A 15,754-nucleotide genomic window follows, 5' to 3' on the forward strand; every position below is an offset into this window, starting at 1 on the left:
TATTTTTAGGTCTTTCCTGACCCAGCGCATGCGCTGGTCTGGCGAGACTTATTGAGAGGGCTCCAAAAAGTGCTAGCAGGCCAGCCTAGAGCTACAGTGCATGTGCGCGGGCGCGGGCGCCGCGCTTTACCACGATTACTTTCACTTTCGCGGCCGCAGGGCCGCTTTGATGTTTGATCGTGATCGCGAACACTTTAACTTTCACGGCCGCTTGGCATAGCCAATATGTCTCGCTTTTGGGACCTTATAAGTATTTAGTTATGCAACTGTTGCATGGCTAAACACTTATAAGGTCCCAAAGGCGAGACCTATTGGCTATGCCAATGCTTGTTTCTGACCTGTTGGCTGTTTTATGACTCTGGGCACTTTACCACTGCTGATCAGTGCTAATGTGCATATGCTCTCTATTGTAAATTCATGTATTGATTAGTGACTCCATGATTGGATTAGTTGAGTTACTTGTCAGACACTAGTACAGTGCACCATGTGTGCCCGGTGCCTGGAAATCAAATGCTGCTGGTGGGCTTGCAGCACTGGTTGTGCCACCCACAGAAGCAGCCTGTAAAGTGTGTCTCAGGCCTGCCATTGCAGAGCCTGTGTGCAGTCTAGTACTGCCATGTCGACTTGGTAAGTGCACCCACTTGCCGGTCCCTAAACCTTCCCTTTTCTTCATATCAGACACCCCTAAGGTAGGCCCAAGGGCAGGGTGCATTGTAAGTATAAGGTAGGACATGCCCTGGTGTGTGTGGCATGTCCTAATAGTGAATTACAGCCATTTTTGTTTTTCACTATTGCAAGGCTACCAGTCCCCATAGGCCAGAATGGGCAGTTTGATTATAACACCTTATAATCCTATCTGACCCAGGGAACATGGTAGTAATTCAAGTTTAGTATGCCTGAACTCAGAATGATAAAATACATCTTTTAGTGAAGTTGGTTTTAACATTCTGGGGCCGATTCCGATCTCGCTCAGAAGGGCTCCGAACGCGATCCTTCCATAAAAAGTACGAGCCGTACGCGTGTTTACCGACCGACTCGTACAGCTGTACGAGCGAGCAAGTACGATGTGAGAAACGCAAAATCGCCGTTCGACTCGTTTCCGGGTCCGAGCCGCTACATACAGCTCGTCCGTAAGCAAACCGTACCGTGCAATCGAGCCAGTACGATGCAAGCTTTGGAAAGCCGGATCGAGCCGAAGTTTCCAGCTCGCAAAACAGCCGAGAAACTGCCTTTTGGGGGTCCGCGTCGGACCCCACCCGTCACCCGCAGCCTTACGACTTGGACACAGGGGGAGACCCAAGGGTCTCCCCAACACAGGCATGTACGGTACGGATGGCAATGACGCATACCCACTGTAGGTGGTGCCCTTGTGCGAGACGTACCCATTCAGTCAATGGGAGCCCATGTACGCGTCGTACGTCCGGCTCCCATTGACTTCTATGGGAGTCCGACTGAACGGAGTCCGGCAGCATGCGGCTGCATCGTACTCGCTCGGTCGGGCTGCAGGAGTCTGGCTCGGTCGGAAAACACTCCGGATCTGGCTCGGTCGGAGAGCTTTCCGACCCAGATCCGAATCGGCCCCTCTGTGTTTGAAAATACCACTTTTAGAAAGTAGGTATTTTCTTACCTATCCATCCAGCCTGCCTCTGCTAGCTTGTGTATTGTGTGTCTGGCTTTGTGAGTGACAGGGGCTGGGGGATTCCAAGAGACAGGGTGAGTCAGCACAGGGCTGAATAGACCTATCTGCATGTAGAGTGGTGGGGGGAGTCAGCACCTGGGCCTGAATAGGGCTGTGCCTGCCTTCCACAATGCTGGCTCAACCTCCTGTGGGGCGGCTGACGTCCCTAGCCCACACTGTGAGGAAAGGAAAGAAGGAGTCCTGTAAACAAAGTGCTCCAGGACTGCACAGAACTGGTTTGGGCTAGGTACAGGCCCCTCTGCCTTCAGAGGACAAAGGATTTAGTAGTATAAATATGGGGACCCAAACCCCAAGACTTTAGATCACTTCTGGAACAACAAGACGAAGCTCTGCCAAGGGAAAGATCCAAGGAAGCTGTAGGAGATGGACTGCCCCCCTGACAGTGTGCTGTGTTGGCCTACAGTGGTGTCTTCAGTGCCAAGGAGAGGAGAAGGAACTTTCAAAGAACTTTCATAGTCTTGCAGAATATTACTCCAAGGGCTTGAACTTGTGCTTGCCTCCTGCTGAAGTCTCTGGTACAAAAGACTTCACCACCAGCTCCCCTCTGAATTTCCTTGCTGGGAATTCTGTCTGCAGAAGCCTGCGTGTCGCTGGGAGCTGGAAGCGCGACTCTATGAAGAAGAAGCGTGTCGCAATCGCAGCTGTTGCATCACCAGAGAAGCGTGCCTTCGTCAATGCTGTTGCCCGACGCATCACCGGAGAAGCGTGTCGCCGCCGCAGAGGTCGCAGTCGCATCACTAGAGAAGCGTGTCGCAGGGCCTTTCGCAGCTCCAAAGTTAGAGTTCGCCGCACGGCCGCCGGGCGTGCATGCATCGTCTTCACTTCGTCGCATCAAGGGATCCATCTTATCGCATCGCACCGGATTGTCGCATCGCGGCGCTATCTTGTCGCATCGTAACCAGAACGCAGTACAAGAATCAATGCATCTCCTCCTCTCCGATAAGGACCAAGACGCATCCCCTACTCTGCTCAAGCATTGAGGCGCGACGCATCGTCTCCCCCGAAGTAAGGAACAGACGCATCTCCATCCCTGCGGACCTTTTGTTTGTTTTGCATTACCCATCCAGGTACTTTTGTGAGAACTTTGTCGCATTTATCATCAACTTGAACTAAGTGACTTCTACCATCTTTAAGTCTATTTTGAGTACAGTATTGTGGATTTTTGTCGTTTGTGTTAAGTTTATATAAAGAATACTTATTTTTCTAAAACTTGTGTGGTGTCCATCTGTAGTGTTTTCACTGTATTAGTGTGTGTTCACAAATGCTTAACACACTGCCTCTTGAGATAAGCCTGTTTGCTCGTGCCAAGCTGGTGAGCAGGGGTTATCCAGTAGTGTAATCCCCTTTCCCTGACTTAGAAGCAAGGGTCCCTATTTGGTCATGGATACCTACCTCTGCCAACTAGAGAACCCCAGTTCTAACACCGTCCGTCTCTCACATCCCCCATAGCCTCCTTGTAGTGATGGGTTAGCGACTGAGAACGGAGTCGGAGCAGGACGATGACTGCAAACAGCTGTCTTTATTATTTCATGAAGTTTAAGAAGATAACTGGGACCCACAGCACAGCAAGCACTGCACAGGAGGAAGGTCAGGCTAACGATGACTGCCTTCTAGTCACTTAGTTCTAAAAGGGAATGGAAGCTTGATAAAAGGAACAGAGGGCTTAAAGGAGAACAAACTACTAAAAGAGTACAAAGAAACCAGTATAAGAGCTAAAGTAAAACAAAGTGAAGATACTATACTCCTATTGGAGTATGTCACAAGAGAGAGTAGGTACTAACCTTAAGCCGGGTGCAGCAGGAGCGATGCTGGACGTAAGTAACCCTTTCCCCGATTTGTGTGGCCCTCCTGTGAGTAGTGATATATTTCACCTCTACAGCGATGACCACAGAGAGGGGGGAAAGGGAAAAAAGGGATAAACTAAACAATAATGAGGAGGCAGTAGGGATCTTGGGAAGACGCCCGAGAGTTGGAACATTCACTCCCTCAACCGTCCTTTGTTCCTGCAGAAAAGACACACACAACAGACTATTAGTGTGGCCCCTTTCTCTCCCACAGTTAAGCCATACAATGTATCATGAAGGAACTCACGTACTCTGTATCTCTGCCCCAAGCATTCAGGAGTCATAATACATAGAAATGAAATAAGAATGACGCAGGATCTCCTGCCAATGTATTAAGTACTTATCTCCCCTTCCGAAACGTCCTCGAAGTAGCAGTAGTCCTCTAGTGGGGGTCGCCCCCAACTCCCGTTTGCCAGAGTTCTAAGATCCGAGCCTTTCAGCGGCTCCTAGGGGAGTAAAGGACAAATGAATCAGCGCTCCTGTGCGCACGTGTGTTGCCAACCGCCACGTAACGGTGTTTGTTCGTATATGAGCTTCTAACCAGCTCTCCACTGTGATTGCCACTAATTAAACTACAAGTGCTCCTGCGCGTGTTTGTGGCCACCCGCTATAATAGCGGTCTTTAGACGATATGAGAGCCTCTCAATGGCTCTCCTGGATAATGTCGCTAGCGCTCCTATGCGCTTGTGCAAGTAAGGCCCAATGGCCGTTCTCATAAGAGCCAGACACGGCTCCTCAGTATCCCCGTAATGAACAGGGAATGCTCTCACTTCTCTTCTGGCGGCGAAAACACGGGCGGCTGCCCGGGGTCACTCGGTGGGGGCTCACACGTCTCTGACACATAAGCAACTGAGTGCGGGTTACGGAATTCAGCTCCTGCAGCTGAACCCGTCTGGCAGTAGTTCTGGGGGCACGTCTTGACGCTGTTCTCCCGGCGTGTCTCGGATTCCTTTCCAAGGTTCTTTCCGTCAGCAATTTGTCCAGGATAACGGGAGACGTCCCACGGGCTTGTCGATCTTCCAACGGTCGTAATCATCAGGTGATGAGCCCCGTGTCTTGGGAAGGAGGTGGTTAGATAGGGAGGCCTGGAAAGAGAAGTAGGACACACAACTCTGTGGCAGGCATTCTGGGCTGTGTAGTGCATTCATCCCCCAGACATCCTACATTATATGCGCACCGTGACAGAGTATTATGGTATCTGAAAGAGACACGTTAGTGATAGATTCCTTACCTTAGAATATCCCTAGGCGTCAGACTGGATCCGGAAAGTTTTTCGTCAGCAGTTCCCCAGCGCATCCGTAGGTGGCGTCGTGCGGCACCGCGTCTGTCGCTGGCATCGTATGCGCCGAGATGACGTCACGGAGTCTACTTAGGCACCACCCATGCTCGCTGACGTCAGTTCTTTCTTTTTCAGCGTCAGCAAGCGCAGATCCGGTTAGAGCACGTACCCTAGTCACTTATTGACTAACTTTTTGAGACTTTTGTCTCTACTTCTTTTGAGTCTTTGACTCCTGGTGCCACGTAGGGATGCCTGGGTTTAAGTCCTGCGAGGCCTGTCGTCGTACGATGTCGGTGGCCGACCCCCATGGCGTCTGTCTCTACTGTCTGGAGCTCGACCAGGACTCCCGGTCGTGTTCCGACTGTCTGGCCGTGGCTCCGAAGGCTTTGCGGGAGCGGTCCCGAAAGCTGCTGGAGGCAGTTGTCTCCATGCCGTTCGAGGTCCAGGGGTCGCTCGAGGGACGGACCGCAGACCCATCATCATCGCTCCTCGGGGTCAAAGTCTTCACCCACGGAATCGGGTAAGAGACGTAACAAGAAAAAGTCGAAGAAGCGTGTTCGCTCTCTGACGTCCCCCCGTCGGTCTCCGGACGCGGACGAGGGGGCCAGGGGTCTTTCCCGCAGCCTACCTACCTTATCTGGGTCCGTCGGCGACTCCGGCCCTGGTGCAAGAGTTTCTTGCCACCATGGACTGCCTTTTCAGGCCTAGGGCTCCCGCCGGTGCAGCTTCGGGCCCCGCGGTCTCTATTGAGGGCCCTTGCTTGCCAACGGCTCCGCCGTCCGCTCCGGCCCCGGCGCCGCAAGGTTCTCCGCTGGAGGCTCCGGCCCCGGCGCCGCATGGTGCTCCGCTGGTGGCTCCGGTCCCAGCGCCCCCTGCGGCTCTGTTCCTGGCGCCGCCGTGGGTTCCGTTTGTCCCACCCCCGCCCTTGCCCGAATTTCCGGGCACTTTTGCTCTGTCTTGGGACCCTAATTGGGACATGGAGCCGGACAGGCGCCGTTCCCGGCGCCGTTGGAGCATTTGTTTCCCCCTGTGCCTCCCCCGCCGCTGCCGCTTGTGCCACGGGCTATGAGGAGGGGGATGACTGGGATGGGTTGGAGGACTCTCTTGCACGGCAGTGCGAGTCTGAACATGAGTGGGCGGAGGACTCTGAGGACGCCGGTGGCCTTGACCTCTCCTCTGAGCCTGGTATCATGTCTCCTCCCACGGTCATGGAGGAAGGTGCCACGTATACGGTGGTGCTCCGTAGAGCAGCTGAGGCCCTTGACCTTGATCTGCCTACTATCACTCACAAGACCAACCTCCTTACTGAGGTGCTTCAGCCGGCAGCAAGTTCTATGGAACCTCTGCTGCCGCTTAATGAGGCCTTGACGGATGTTTTGATGGGCACCTGGTCTAGGCCAGCCACAGGGGTTCCTGTAGATAAGAACGTGGCCAGACGTCCTCTCCCGGCACCTGGTGACACGGCCTTTCGGACAAATTATCCAACTCCGGAGAGCCTGGTCATTCAGGCCTCCACCTCCCAAAGTGCGTTCCCTACCGCCCCGCCGGACAAGGAATCGAAAAAGCTGGAGCAGTTTGGCAAGAGGATATTTTCCTCTGCTAGCTTGGGGCTGCGGTCAGTCAACACCGCATGCCTTTTGGGCCGCTACTCTCACGCTGTGTGGGACACGGGCGCAGACACTTCCCCAGTGTCCAGAAGAGGTTCGGGCTGTACTTTCACAAGCTGTGGCGGAGGGGAAGGATGCCGCGAAGTTCGCCATTCGGTGTGGGCTGGACACCGGGACTCTTTAGGGAGAACAATCTCCATTACAGTGGCCTTGCGTTGCCATGCCTGGCTGCGGTCCACTGGGTTTTCGGGAGATGTCCAGAGTTCCCTCATGGACATGCCTTTTGATGGTACTCGCCTGTTTGGCGATAAGGCAGACAGTGCGCTGGAGCGTTTCAAAGACTCTCGGGCTACGGCCAAGGCCTTGGGTCTCTCCACCACACGCTCGGCCACATCTACATTTCACTCCTTTCGTGGCCACAGAAGGGGTGATCCTGCACATTCGTTAAGCCAGAAGCCTGCGCAGAACCAGACACAGCCTGGTCGTTGGCGTGGAGGCCGCCATGGCGGCATAGGAGGCCAGCGGGCAGGTCAGTCCAACTCCGCTCCCGCAGCATCCGCCTCAAAGCCTTCCTAGTCCGAGCTTTGGGGTGCACAACACGCCAGTGTGCGGCAGGATTCAGCATCACCTCCCCCACTGGCGTTCTGTCACTGCAAATCATCCAAAGGGGTTACTCCCTCCCCTTCAAACGTCCCCCCAGCCAGGCCACCTCAGTTCCACCGCATATCGGGTGATCACTTTGCGCTTCTCCAGCAGGAAGTCAAGGCCCTCCTGGCCAAGGGGGCCATCGAGCGTGTTCCTGGGCCAGAAGTAGGACGTGGTTGTTATACCCACTACTTTCTGGTCCCCAAGAAGGACAAAGGGGGCCGACCTCAGGAACATCAATCGCTTCATTCAAGATGTTGACTCTGGCTCACGTCTTGGCTGCCCTCGACCCTGGAGACTAGATGGTAGCGTTGGACTTGCAGGACGCATATTTTCACATCCCCGTCCTGCCGGCCCACCGGTGTTACCTGCGGTTCACGGTAGGCCACGAGCATTTTCAATTTGCCGTGCTCCCCTTCGATCTTACCGGGGCTCCTCGGGTGTTCACCAAAGTGATGGCGGTGGTCGCAGTTCATCTGCGCAGGTCAGGGGTGTCAGTCTTCCCCTACCTCGACGACTGGTTGTTGATGGCGGGCTTGCCCCAGACAGTCGTCACTCACCTTCAGACTACGGCCGACCTCTTGCATTTGCTGGGGTTCTCCATCAATGTGGCGAAGTCGCACCTGAGTCCCTCTCAGAAGCTCCCCTTCATCGGAGCGGTTCTGCATTCAACGCGGTTTCGGGTTTATCCTCCCGAGCAGCGAGTCCGGGATATTCAGGCTATGATTCAGATCTTTCAGCCTCTACGGGTTTCAGTCACGATGACCCTCCGGCTCCTGGGCCTGATGGCCTCCTGCATCCTACTGGTGCAACATGCCAGGTGGCATACGCGGGCTCTGCAATGGGACCTGAAGTTCCAGTGGGCACAGCATCAGGGCAACCTGTCCGATCATGTCCAGATCTCTGAGGGCACTGCACGACAATTGCAGTGGTGGCTCACGAATCGCGATTGGGTCAATGGCAGGTCCCTCTCCCTTTCCCAACCGGAGCACACAGTGGTGACGGATGTGTCCCTCCTGGACCACTTGGGAGAGGCGGAGATCAGAGGCCTCTGGTCTCCGGCAGAGTTCCGGCTCCATATCAACCTTTTGGAGCCTCGGGCGATCCATCTTGCACTGAAGGCATTCCTTCCCTCTGTCCGGGGATGTGTAGTGCAGGTGTTTACGGACAACACCACTGCCATGTGGTATTGCAACAAACCGGGCGGGTGGGGTTGTGGACCCTATGTCAGGAGGCTCTGCGCCTCTGGACATGGCTGGAACATCAAGGCATTACCTTGATGGTTCAACACCTGGCAGGTTCTCTGAACACCAAGGCGGAGAAACTCATCCGCCGGTGCTTGATGGATCACGAATGGCGTCTGCACTCGGACGTGGCGCAAGGTCTCTTTCTGCAGTGGGGAGAGCCTTGGTTAGATCTATTCGCCACCGATGAGAACGCGCAATGTCATCAGTTCTGCGTGTTGGAATTCCCAAAGCGGCACTCGCTCGGCGACGCTTTACGGCGCGATTGGAGTTGCGGTCTGTTGTACGCCTTTCCGCCTATACCACTTCTGCCCAGAATGCTGAAGAAGATTCGGCGTGAACGGGCCCAAGTTATCCTTGTGGCTCTGGATTGAGCATGAAGATACTGGTATCCCGAGCTACTCAGCATGGCGATCGATCCCCCGACTGCCTCTTCGGGAGGATCTTCTGTGGCAGCAGCAGGGGACGGTCCTCCACCCTATCCTGTCCAGCCTCAACCTCCATGCGTGGAAATTGAGCAGCGACAGTTGACAGCTTTTGATCTTCCCCCCCCCCCGAAGTCTGTGATGTCATTCTGACTGCCAGGCATCCCTCCACTAAGACGGTGTACACCTGCAGGTGGAACAAGTTTGTGGCATGGTGTACAGCAAAGTCTGTGGATCCCCTTTCTGAGGTCCTTCTGTTCCTACTATCCTTGGCCCAGCAGGGCTCTGCTCTGGGCACTATCAAAGGTTATCTTTCAGCCATCTCCTCCTTTCTAAGGCTCCCAGATCAGCCTTCTCTCTTTAAGTCTCCGGTTGTTAACTGTTTCCTTAATCGCATTACACACACGTTTCCTCCCGTGCCTTTCATAATGCCTCAATGGGACTTGAATCTTGTTTTGACCTATCTGATGTGCGCTCCGTTTGAGCCCCTTCATAACTGTCCTTTACGTCTTCTCACTCTAAAGACGGATTTCCTGGTAGCTATCACCTCTGCCAGTAGGGTGAATGAGCTACAGGCTCTTTCTTCTAAATCTCCTTTCCTTTCTGTTCATCCAGACAAGGTGGTGTTAAGGACCCGTCCTTCTTTCTTGCCAAAGGTCACGCCCTTCCACATCGGGCAGACCATCACTTTGCCCACCTTCTTTCCGCCTCTGCATCCTTCAAAAGAGGAAGAGAGGCTCCACCGTCTGGACCCAAATGTGCACTCTCGTTCTATCTGAAGCGCACACAACAGTTCCGCGTGGATGACCAGCTCTTTGTTGGCTACGTGGGCGCCAAAAATGGTCGGGGCGTGCACAAACGAACCATCTCTCGGTGGGTCGTTCTGTGCATCAAAGCGTGTTACTCGCTGGATAAGAAGGAGCCTCCTGTGAGGCTGCGTGCCCATTCTACCAGGGCGGCCACTACTGCCTTGGGACGCGCCGTTCCCTTACAGGACATTTGTCAGGCAGCTACGTGGGCTTCGCTGCACACGTTTACCAAGCATTACTGCCTTGACTGTCAAGTCCGGAGAGACGGCTTCTTTGGCCGTTCTGTTCTCCGTGACTTTCTGGTGTAATCTTATTCGCAGACCCACCACCGGGGTTGGTATTGCTGGGGTATCTATTCTAAGGTAAGGAATCTATCACTAACGTGTCTCTTTCAGATGCACAAGTTACTACTTGTGTAACAATATATCTCTAAGAGACATTAGTTAGTGATAGATTCCTTATCCTCCCTGTTCAGCGAACTGATTTCTAGGGTTAAGGTCATCACTTTCAGGGCCCTAGTTTCATGGCACCAGTGGTCAGTTTCTTGCATGACTCTGCGTTCCTGGCGCAGAAAGTAGTGTACAGAACTGACGTTAGCGTGCATGGGTGGTGCCTAGGTAGTCTCAGTGACGTCATCTCGGCGCATACGACGCCAGCAAAGGACGCGGAGCCGCACGACGCCACCTACCGACGCGCAGGAGTACTGCTGACTAAAAACTTTCCGGATCCAGTCTGACGCCTGGGGATATTCTAAGGTAAGGAATCTATCACGAACTACTGTCTCTTACAGATCTATCGTTACACAAGTAGTAACTTGTGCATTCGGTCTGGTGGTTGTCAGGGAGATGCAGCCTTAGTCTATGATTGACAGGTGACAACTTCTCAAGCTCCCCTGAAGCGTTCCTTCATCTGGGAAGTTATATGAGTGCTTGAGGCCATGTTGTGCCCATCCCCACCTGGCTGTGACTGTGCAGTGAATCCAGTTAATGGGTGCTTCTGCTGGCCTGCCAGTTCTCCTGCAAACTCCAAGTATAATGAAAATAAATAGTGTTGTGTCAGACATCTGTACGATAGTTCCAGGCTGCAAGATTGTAGAAGCGTTACTGACCCATTTTTCGCTTGTATTTTACAGTGCGCTTATTCCTCCTTTCTTGGTTTGATCCTGCATGCCCATCCAGTAAATTACATTGCGTGAATGACAGATCTCTTAGGGATTAATTCCCAAATGCATTAATTTTTTTAGCAAAGCTAGCTAGAAGCCATTTATTTTATCTAATAACTAATCTTTTTGATAGACAATCCATGCATTTAGTATACCAGTACTCTACAGGATTGCTGCCTGCACAAAAGGCACAACTTATTGGCTTTGCCAGTGCTTGTTTCTTAAGGTCCTCTACAGTTTCCTACTCAACCAAGCAATCTTTTGTTTTCATTATTGTGAATCCCATTTTGAATGCAATTTTTGTTCTGGCTCCGATCCGAAGTAGAAATCGGACAGGCTTTTCATCACCAGTCGCCTGGCAAATAGGCGTTTAATGCTTCGACACTCAGTGGGTTATTGCTTTGTTTATCTCCGAAATGCTACACGTGCAAGCGTATATATTCTCATGACGAACTGTATGCCCATGGATGTATAGGCCAAAACATCTTTAATGGCTTTCCACCTTTGTGTGCCCATTATTTGCAAAGCAGCCACTTAGCTCGTTGCTCATGCCTTCCATGAGCATGTGCCATATATGTTAGGTGTACATTTCAGGCTCAATTCAACCAAGCAGTAAAGGAAAACCTTTAAAATCATCCATCTGCGATATTAGTTGATGGCCTGTTAGCTGCCTCCTCAGTTATGTTATGTTAAAAATATTTATAGAGCGCACATACACCGAACGGCTTCTTGACGCTAAATATAGGAATAGCCTGCTGCTTGTTTGGTCATTCGTACGCCAGGGAAAACAACCAGGTTTTTAAGAGTCTCCTGAATAGAGGGTAGCTTGTAGAGGATCTGATGTTAGAGTGAAGAGAGTTCCAAAAATGAGGGGCTAAGACGGTAAATCTAGAACCACCTAGTCTCTTCAGTGATGTCGGTTTGGTATGTTGGAAAAAAAGGGGACTAGACGTTCCATTAAGTGCAGATCACTCATTGTTGAGATTCTTGCATATGTATTCCTAAATCCCTCCTCCTTCAGGCAGCCTATCCTCCTACAGTGTTTTCCCTTTTATTCTGAATGGAAAGAAAAGAGAGAGAGAAGCCAGTAGAGGGAAGTAGGGCAAGATTGCGGACAGAACCGTTCTTGCATGTGAGCTTCAGTCTTTCTCTGTGCTCAACCAAAGTGTGTTCCTGCCCTCTAATCTACTGTTACTTGACATCCCAGGAGTCTGGATGAAGTGTGTCTCTGTCTGTCTGTCTGTTGTCCGTCTGTCTGTCTTGCCCGCCCTCCCCTTCTCTCCCCACAACCAGGCTTTCATCAATTTTCTGCCTAGTAATCCGCATCGACTTGAGTCATAATTGCGCTGTTTCATTTCAGTGATAAGCAGCACAATGGACGCAGAGGCAGGTGCGTTTAAAATGTGATAGAAATTAAAGTGTAATCTCTACTAATCTGTGCTACAGCATTTTACAAAAATAGACCCAAATCTCAGGTTGTCACGTTTTAAAGTGGAAGGTAATCCACAATTGTCATTGTTTTTCATGCCTTTCTCTGTCTCATAGGGAACTGGCTGGCACTTTTGTGCACTTGTGTCAGCAGGTTGATATAACACGTGAGAATCTGGAGCAGGAAGTGACCACATTGAGTAAGAAGATTGAAATCTTGGATTCACTACAGAGTAAGGCCAAACTTCTCAGGTGAGAGGCATTCTTTGCATCCTTCTATACACTCATTACACCCTACACTTCAATAATAGTAACACTTCTTAATGTTGAAGTGCTGAATCTCATTGTGTGACACATCTTTTTAAGCATCTAGGAAGTCCTTCAGTTCTTTCTCTGTGCAGTTAAAAAAATTAATATTATGTGCCAAAACACCTTCACATATTTTTGTTCTGTATGTCTCGGTCATTCCTCCCACAGACAGGCAGTGGAGATAAAAAGTAATTGAAGCAGAACACCGTAGGATGCCATCTATCCTATTCCACGCTGCCTTCACATTGACCGTACCTTTATGGTGGTGCTTTATTCCTTTCTGCTGGATGTGCTCATTCCATATCTCTTCTTTCATGGAATCTTATATACTCCCTCTACAGTAATAATCCGATATTTTCTCTATGCTTCAGAAATTAGTTTACTTTGAATGTTCGAGCATGTAACTTTAGTCAAGTGCAAAAGATGAATTCGTTATTCTTTGGAGGATGATGCAACAGACAGACTTGTGTGTGGGGTCATTCGCTGGAAGAGAGCTCAGTGGGATGGTGGGTTCGTTTTGAGGGTGTCAGAAACGATGTGGAGTGCAGGTAAAAGAGGATCTTTGCCTTCTCCATGGGCAGGCAGCAGAGGTAAAGTTGTTAACCCTGAAAGTGGCAAGTTGTGACAGCTTGTGAAATTTGAGGGTATTTACCTGATGATTTGTCTTGCAGGAATAAGGCTGGATGGCTGGACAGCGAGCTGAACATGTTCACTAATCAGTATTTGGAGCAAAGCCGGTAAAAGAGGAACACAAAGCAACATCTGGAGACGCACTGAGGGAACATAGGGCCTTGCAACCAAGAGGAGACACTGGATCCCTGCAGAGGATCAACAGCAGCTTATTATTGAGTGTTGCCTCAAAGTGTAAATACGGTTTTGTTTTAAGATACTTTGTTCCTTATTTAAATTTTGGTCACTTGTAAGTGTTCTGTTTTTGTTTGATGAACATGGCCAATGCCATGACTGTTAGGGCAGTATAAGGAGGGCGCAAAAGGTAGCTGTGCACTTATTCTATATTTGCTACCAATCTAGAGTTCTGGCCTGGAAGGAAAAATGAAATTTTGTTTGTCTGAATCCCTTTCCTGCTGCCAGAAGTTAAACTTCATGGTCTTGCAGTTAACTATGACCTCTGCTATGATTTTGGTATTTACCGCACCCAGATTTAGCAGACACACCTAAGCCGAAGACTGCTAAGTCTTGTGAAACATCCCTTGACTTTCACATTCATGCCAACTACAGGAACCCTGTTACTTCCTTAACAGGGTCCTGGTAGACAAGCAGTGCCCAGCCAGACACAGTTTATTGTTGAACTCAGCTGTGGATTACAGACGTTGGCTAAGCCTTAAATCCCCACAAGGATTCTTTCACTCTCTTTTTTTCATAACATTATTTTCTGTCTATTTGTGCAGGAGCGTGAAGCATCTTCCCTCCTATCAACTTTTCAGTCGTAGGTACTTCACACTTTTTTAAATGACATACTGCACTTCAAGGGTACTGCTCGTGGGCATCAGGCAGCTGCACAGGGCATGTGCATACACAGAGTGGTACCAGCGACCTGTCACATTGTGTTTTAGATGTTGTTTTGCCAAATGTGTTTATATCGCTTGGAACTGGTCTCTTGGCACCAGTGAAATTTCATGGAAAGGGGCAGCTTCTGCCTTTCTGCCTAGGGAAAGAAAGTAACGGATTTCAGTTGGAGACTTCTCAGGATAGCTTGACAGGGATAATATATGCTTTACTGTACTGAGTACATTTGATCTTTAGTCAAATATTTATAATTATGATCTTTTTTTCTGTTTAATAACCAGATGCACCACATTTACAGTTGCCAATATATAAAACTTTGTAAGCAAACACATTTCGCATATGTTTTGACTATATGAAGGTAAGTTGTTAAACAAGACTTGAAGATTTTGAGGTAAGGTCAGGGGATGATCCACTACTGTGTGTTTTCCAGTAGGCACTGCTTGTGTGGCAGTGTTCCCTGTCTGCAGGGCAGTGTGCCCAGTTCATGCCTTGTCTGCTTGCATTGGTAGTGGGCTTGGTTAGGGTACAGGCAGGTATATTTAAATGCACTTTATTGATGGCTGCTAGTATTTTATAACTTTTCCACAAGTTAATCTTACACACTTTTGGCTGTCTGTTCCTGTCAATACTGTTAATACTGAGAACCAACGTCAAAATAAATTGTAATTACATAAAAATCCTTGTTCAGAATGTTTAATTTATTTAGCTGCCTGGACAAAAACCCTTCCTGTGTAAAAGAATATGTTACTGACTGTGGGAATTACAGTACTTGTTGGTCTTCTGATCCTTCAATGATATGCCTGGAATGTCCTGCCATTGGGTGCTGCTGAGCATTTGCATCACATGTTAAAAATAAACGAGGGTAGGGCCTGAATGGCTCTTCCGCTACCCAGGCTCTGCCCACACCAGATCACATCAGTATAGTCTCATTTATTGCTCTGTCTTTTCCTTGTCTTTGAATGGGGTATTTTATGCCTAGGATGTAATTTAGCTGTAGGGGAGTAAACCTCTACATACTTTCGTGTCTCTGCCCCATCTGTCCTAAGAGAACCTTCTCAAGCAGGATTATAAATTAGTGAGGAAGTATTTTTATATGTTTACTCATTTATTTATTTAACTTATTTATAATGTGCATGGTTTTGCCTTTCAGTTACTTCGGAACGCAGCCAGTGATGACATTTAAACAGGTTGGAGTGAGGGGAGGGAGGGGTAGACTTGAGAGTCTAATCCCACAGGTGGGATCCATGTCTGATATTCTTCCAGTGCAACCAATAGGGTACAATGTTCAATTGAAACGCAGTGTAAATAGTTTAGCTTTCAGCAGTTTCCTGAACCACTTGTGATTGGGTACAGATTTCAGGGAATGATTGTGGGTTCAGGAATCTCCCTTCTGTTTCATCTTCAGTGTTCAGGGCATTCAAGGATCTCCCTTTGTGTTTCACCGTCTTGAATAATTTTGACTAGATTAGATTGCTGGCCCCTAAGCACAAGTTTCTAGTTAGTGAATAATGAGGAGCCTGTTTCGGCTGTTATTGTGAGCCTTCACTCAACTATGGTGTATGATTGGTGCAAAAAATCTTACATTTGATCTTAGCAGCAACAGGCAGCCAGTAGAGTACTTTACGGGTAATTCTGATATAGTCCCATTCTCATAGGTTAAGCACATTACTGCTGCCTGGTTCTGTAGTCTATGAAGCCTGGTGATGCATTTCTTTAGAAAAGCATTGTCAGTAGCCATGACAAAGTCTTTAATCAGTTTACAAGGGTGCTCAGCTT

General features: G+C 49.7%; 1 protein-coding gene across 4 annotated transcripts in view; it reads left to right on the forward strand.

The window, feature by feature from the left end:
* Positions 1-14,891, forward strand: part of MFN2 (mitofusin 2) — an 89,365-nt gene extending 74,474 nt beyond the window's left edge. For all 4 annotated transcript variants that reach the window (XM_085609924.1, XM_085609925.1, XM_085609927.1 and 1 more), the window contains 2 exons: positions 12,260-12,394; positions 13,123-14,891. In XM_085609924.1, coding sequence (XP_085466050.1) covers positions 12,260-12,394; positions 13,123-13,192 — 205 coding nt within the window. In that variant the 3' untranslated portion in view covers positions 13,193-14,891. The remainder of the gene's footprint in view (positions 1-12,259; positions 12,395-13,122) is intronic.
* The last annotated feature ends 863 nt before the right edge of the window (positions 14,892-15,754 follow it).

Source organism: Triturus cristatus, chromosome 1_2, assembly GCF_964204655.1.
Source record: "Triturus cristatus chromosome 1_2, aTriCri1.1, whole genome shotgun sequence".
In the NCBI taxonomy this organism is placed as follows: Eukaryota; Metazoa; Chordata; class Amphibia; order Caudata; family Salamandridae; genus Triturus; species Triturus cristatus.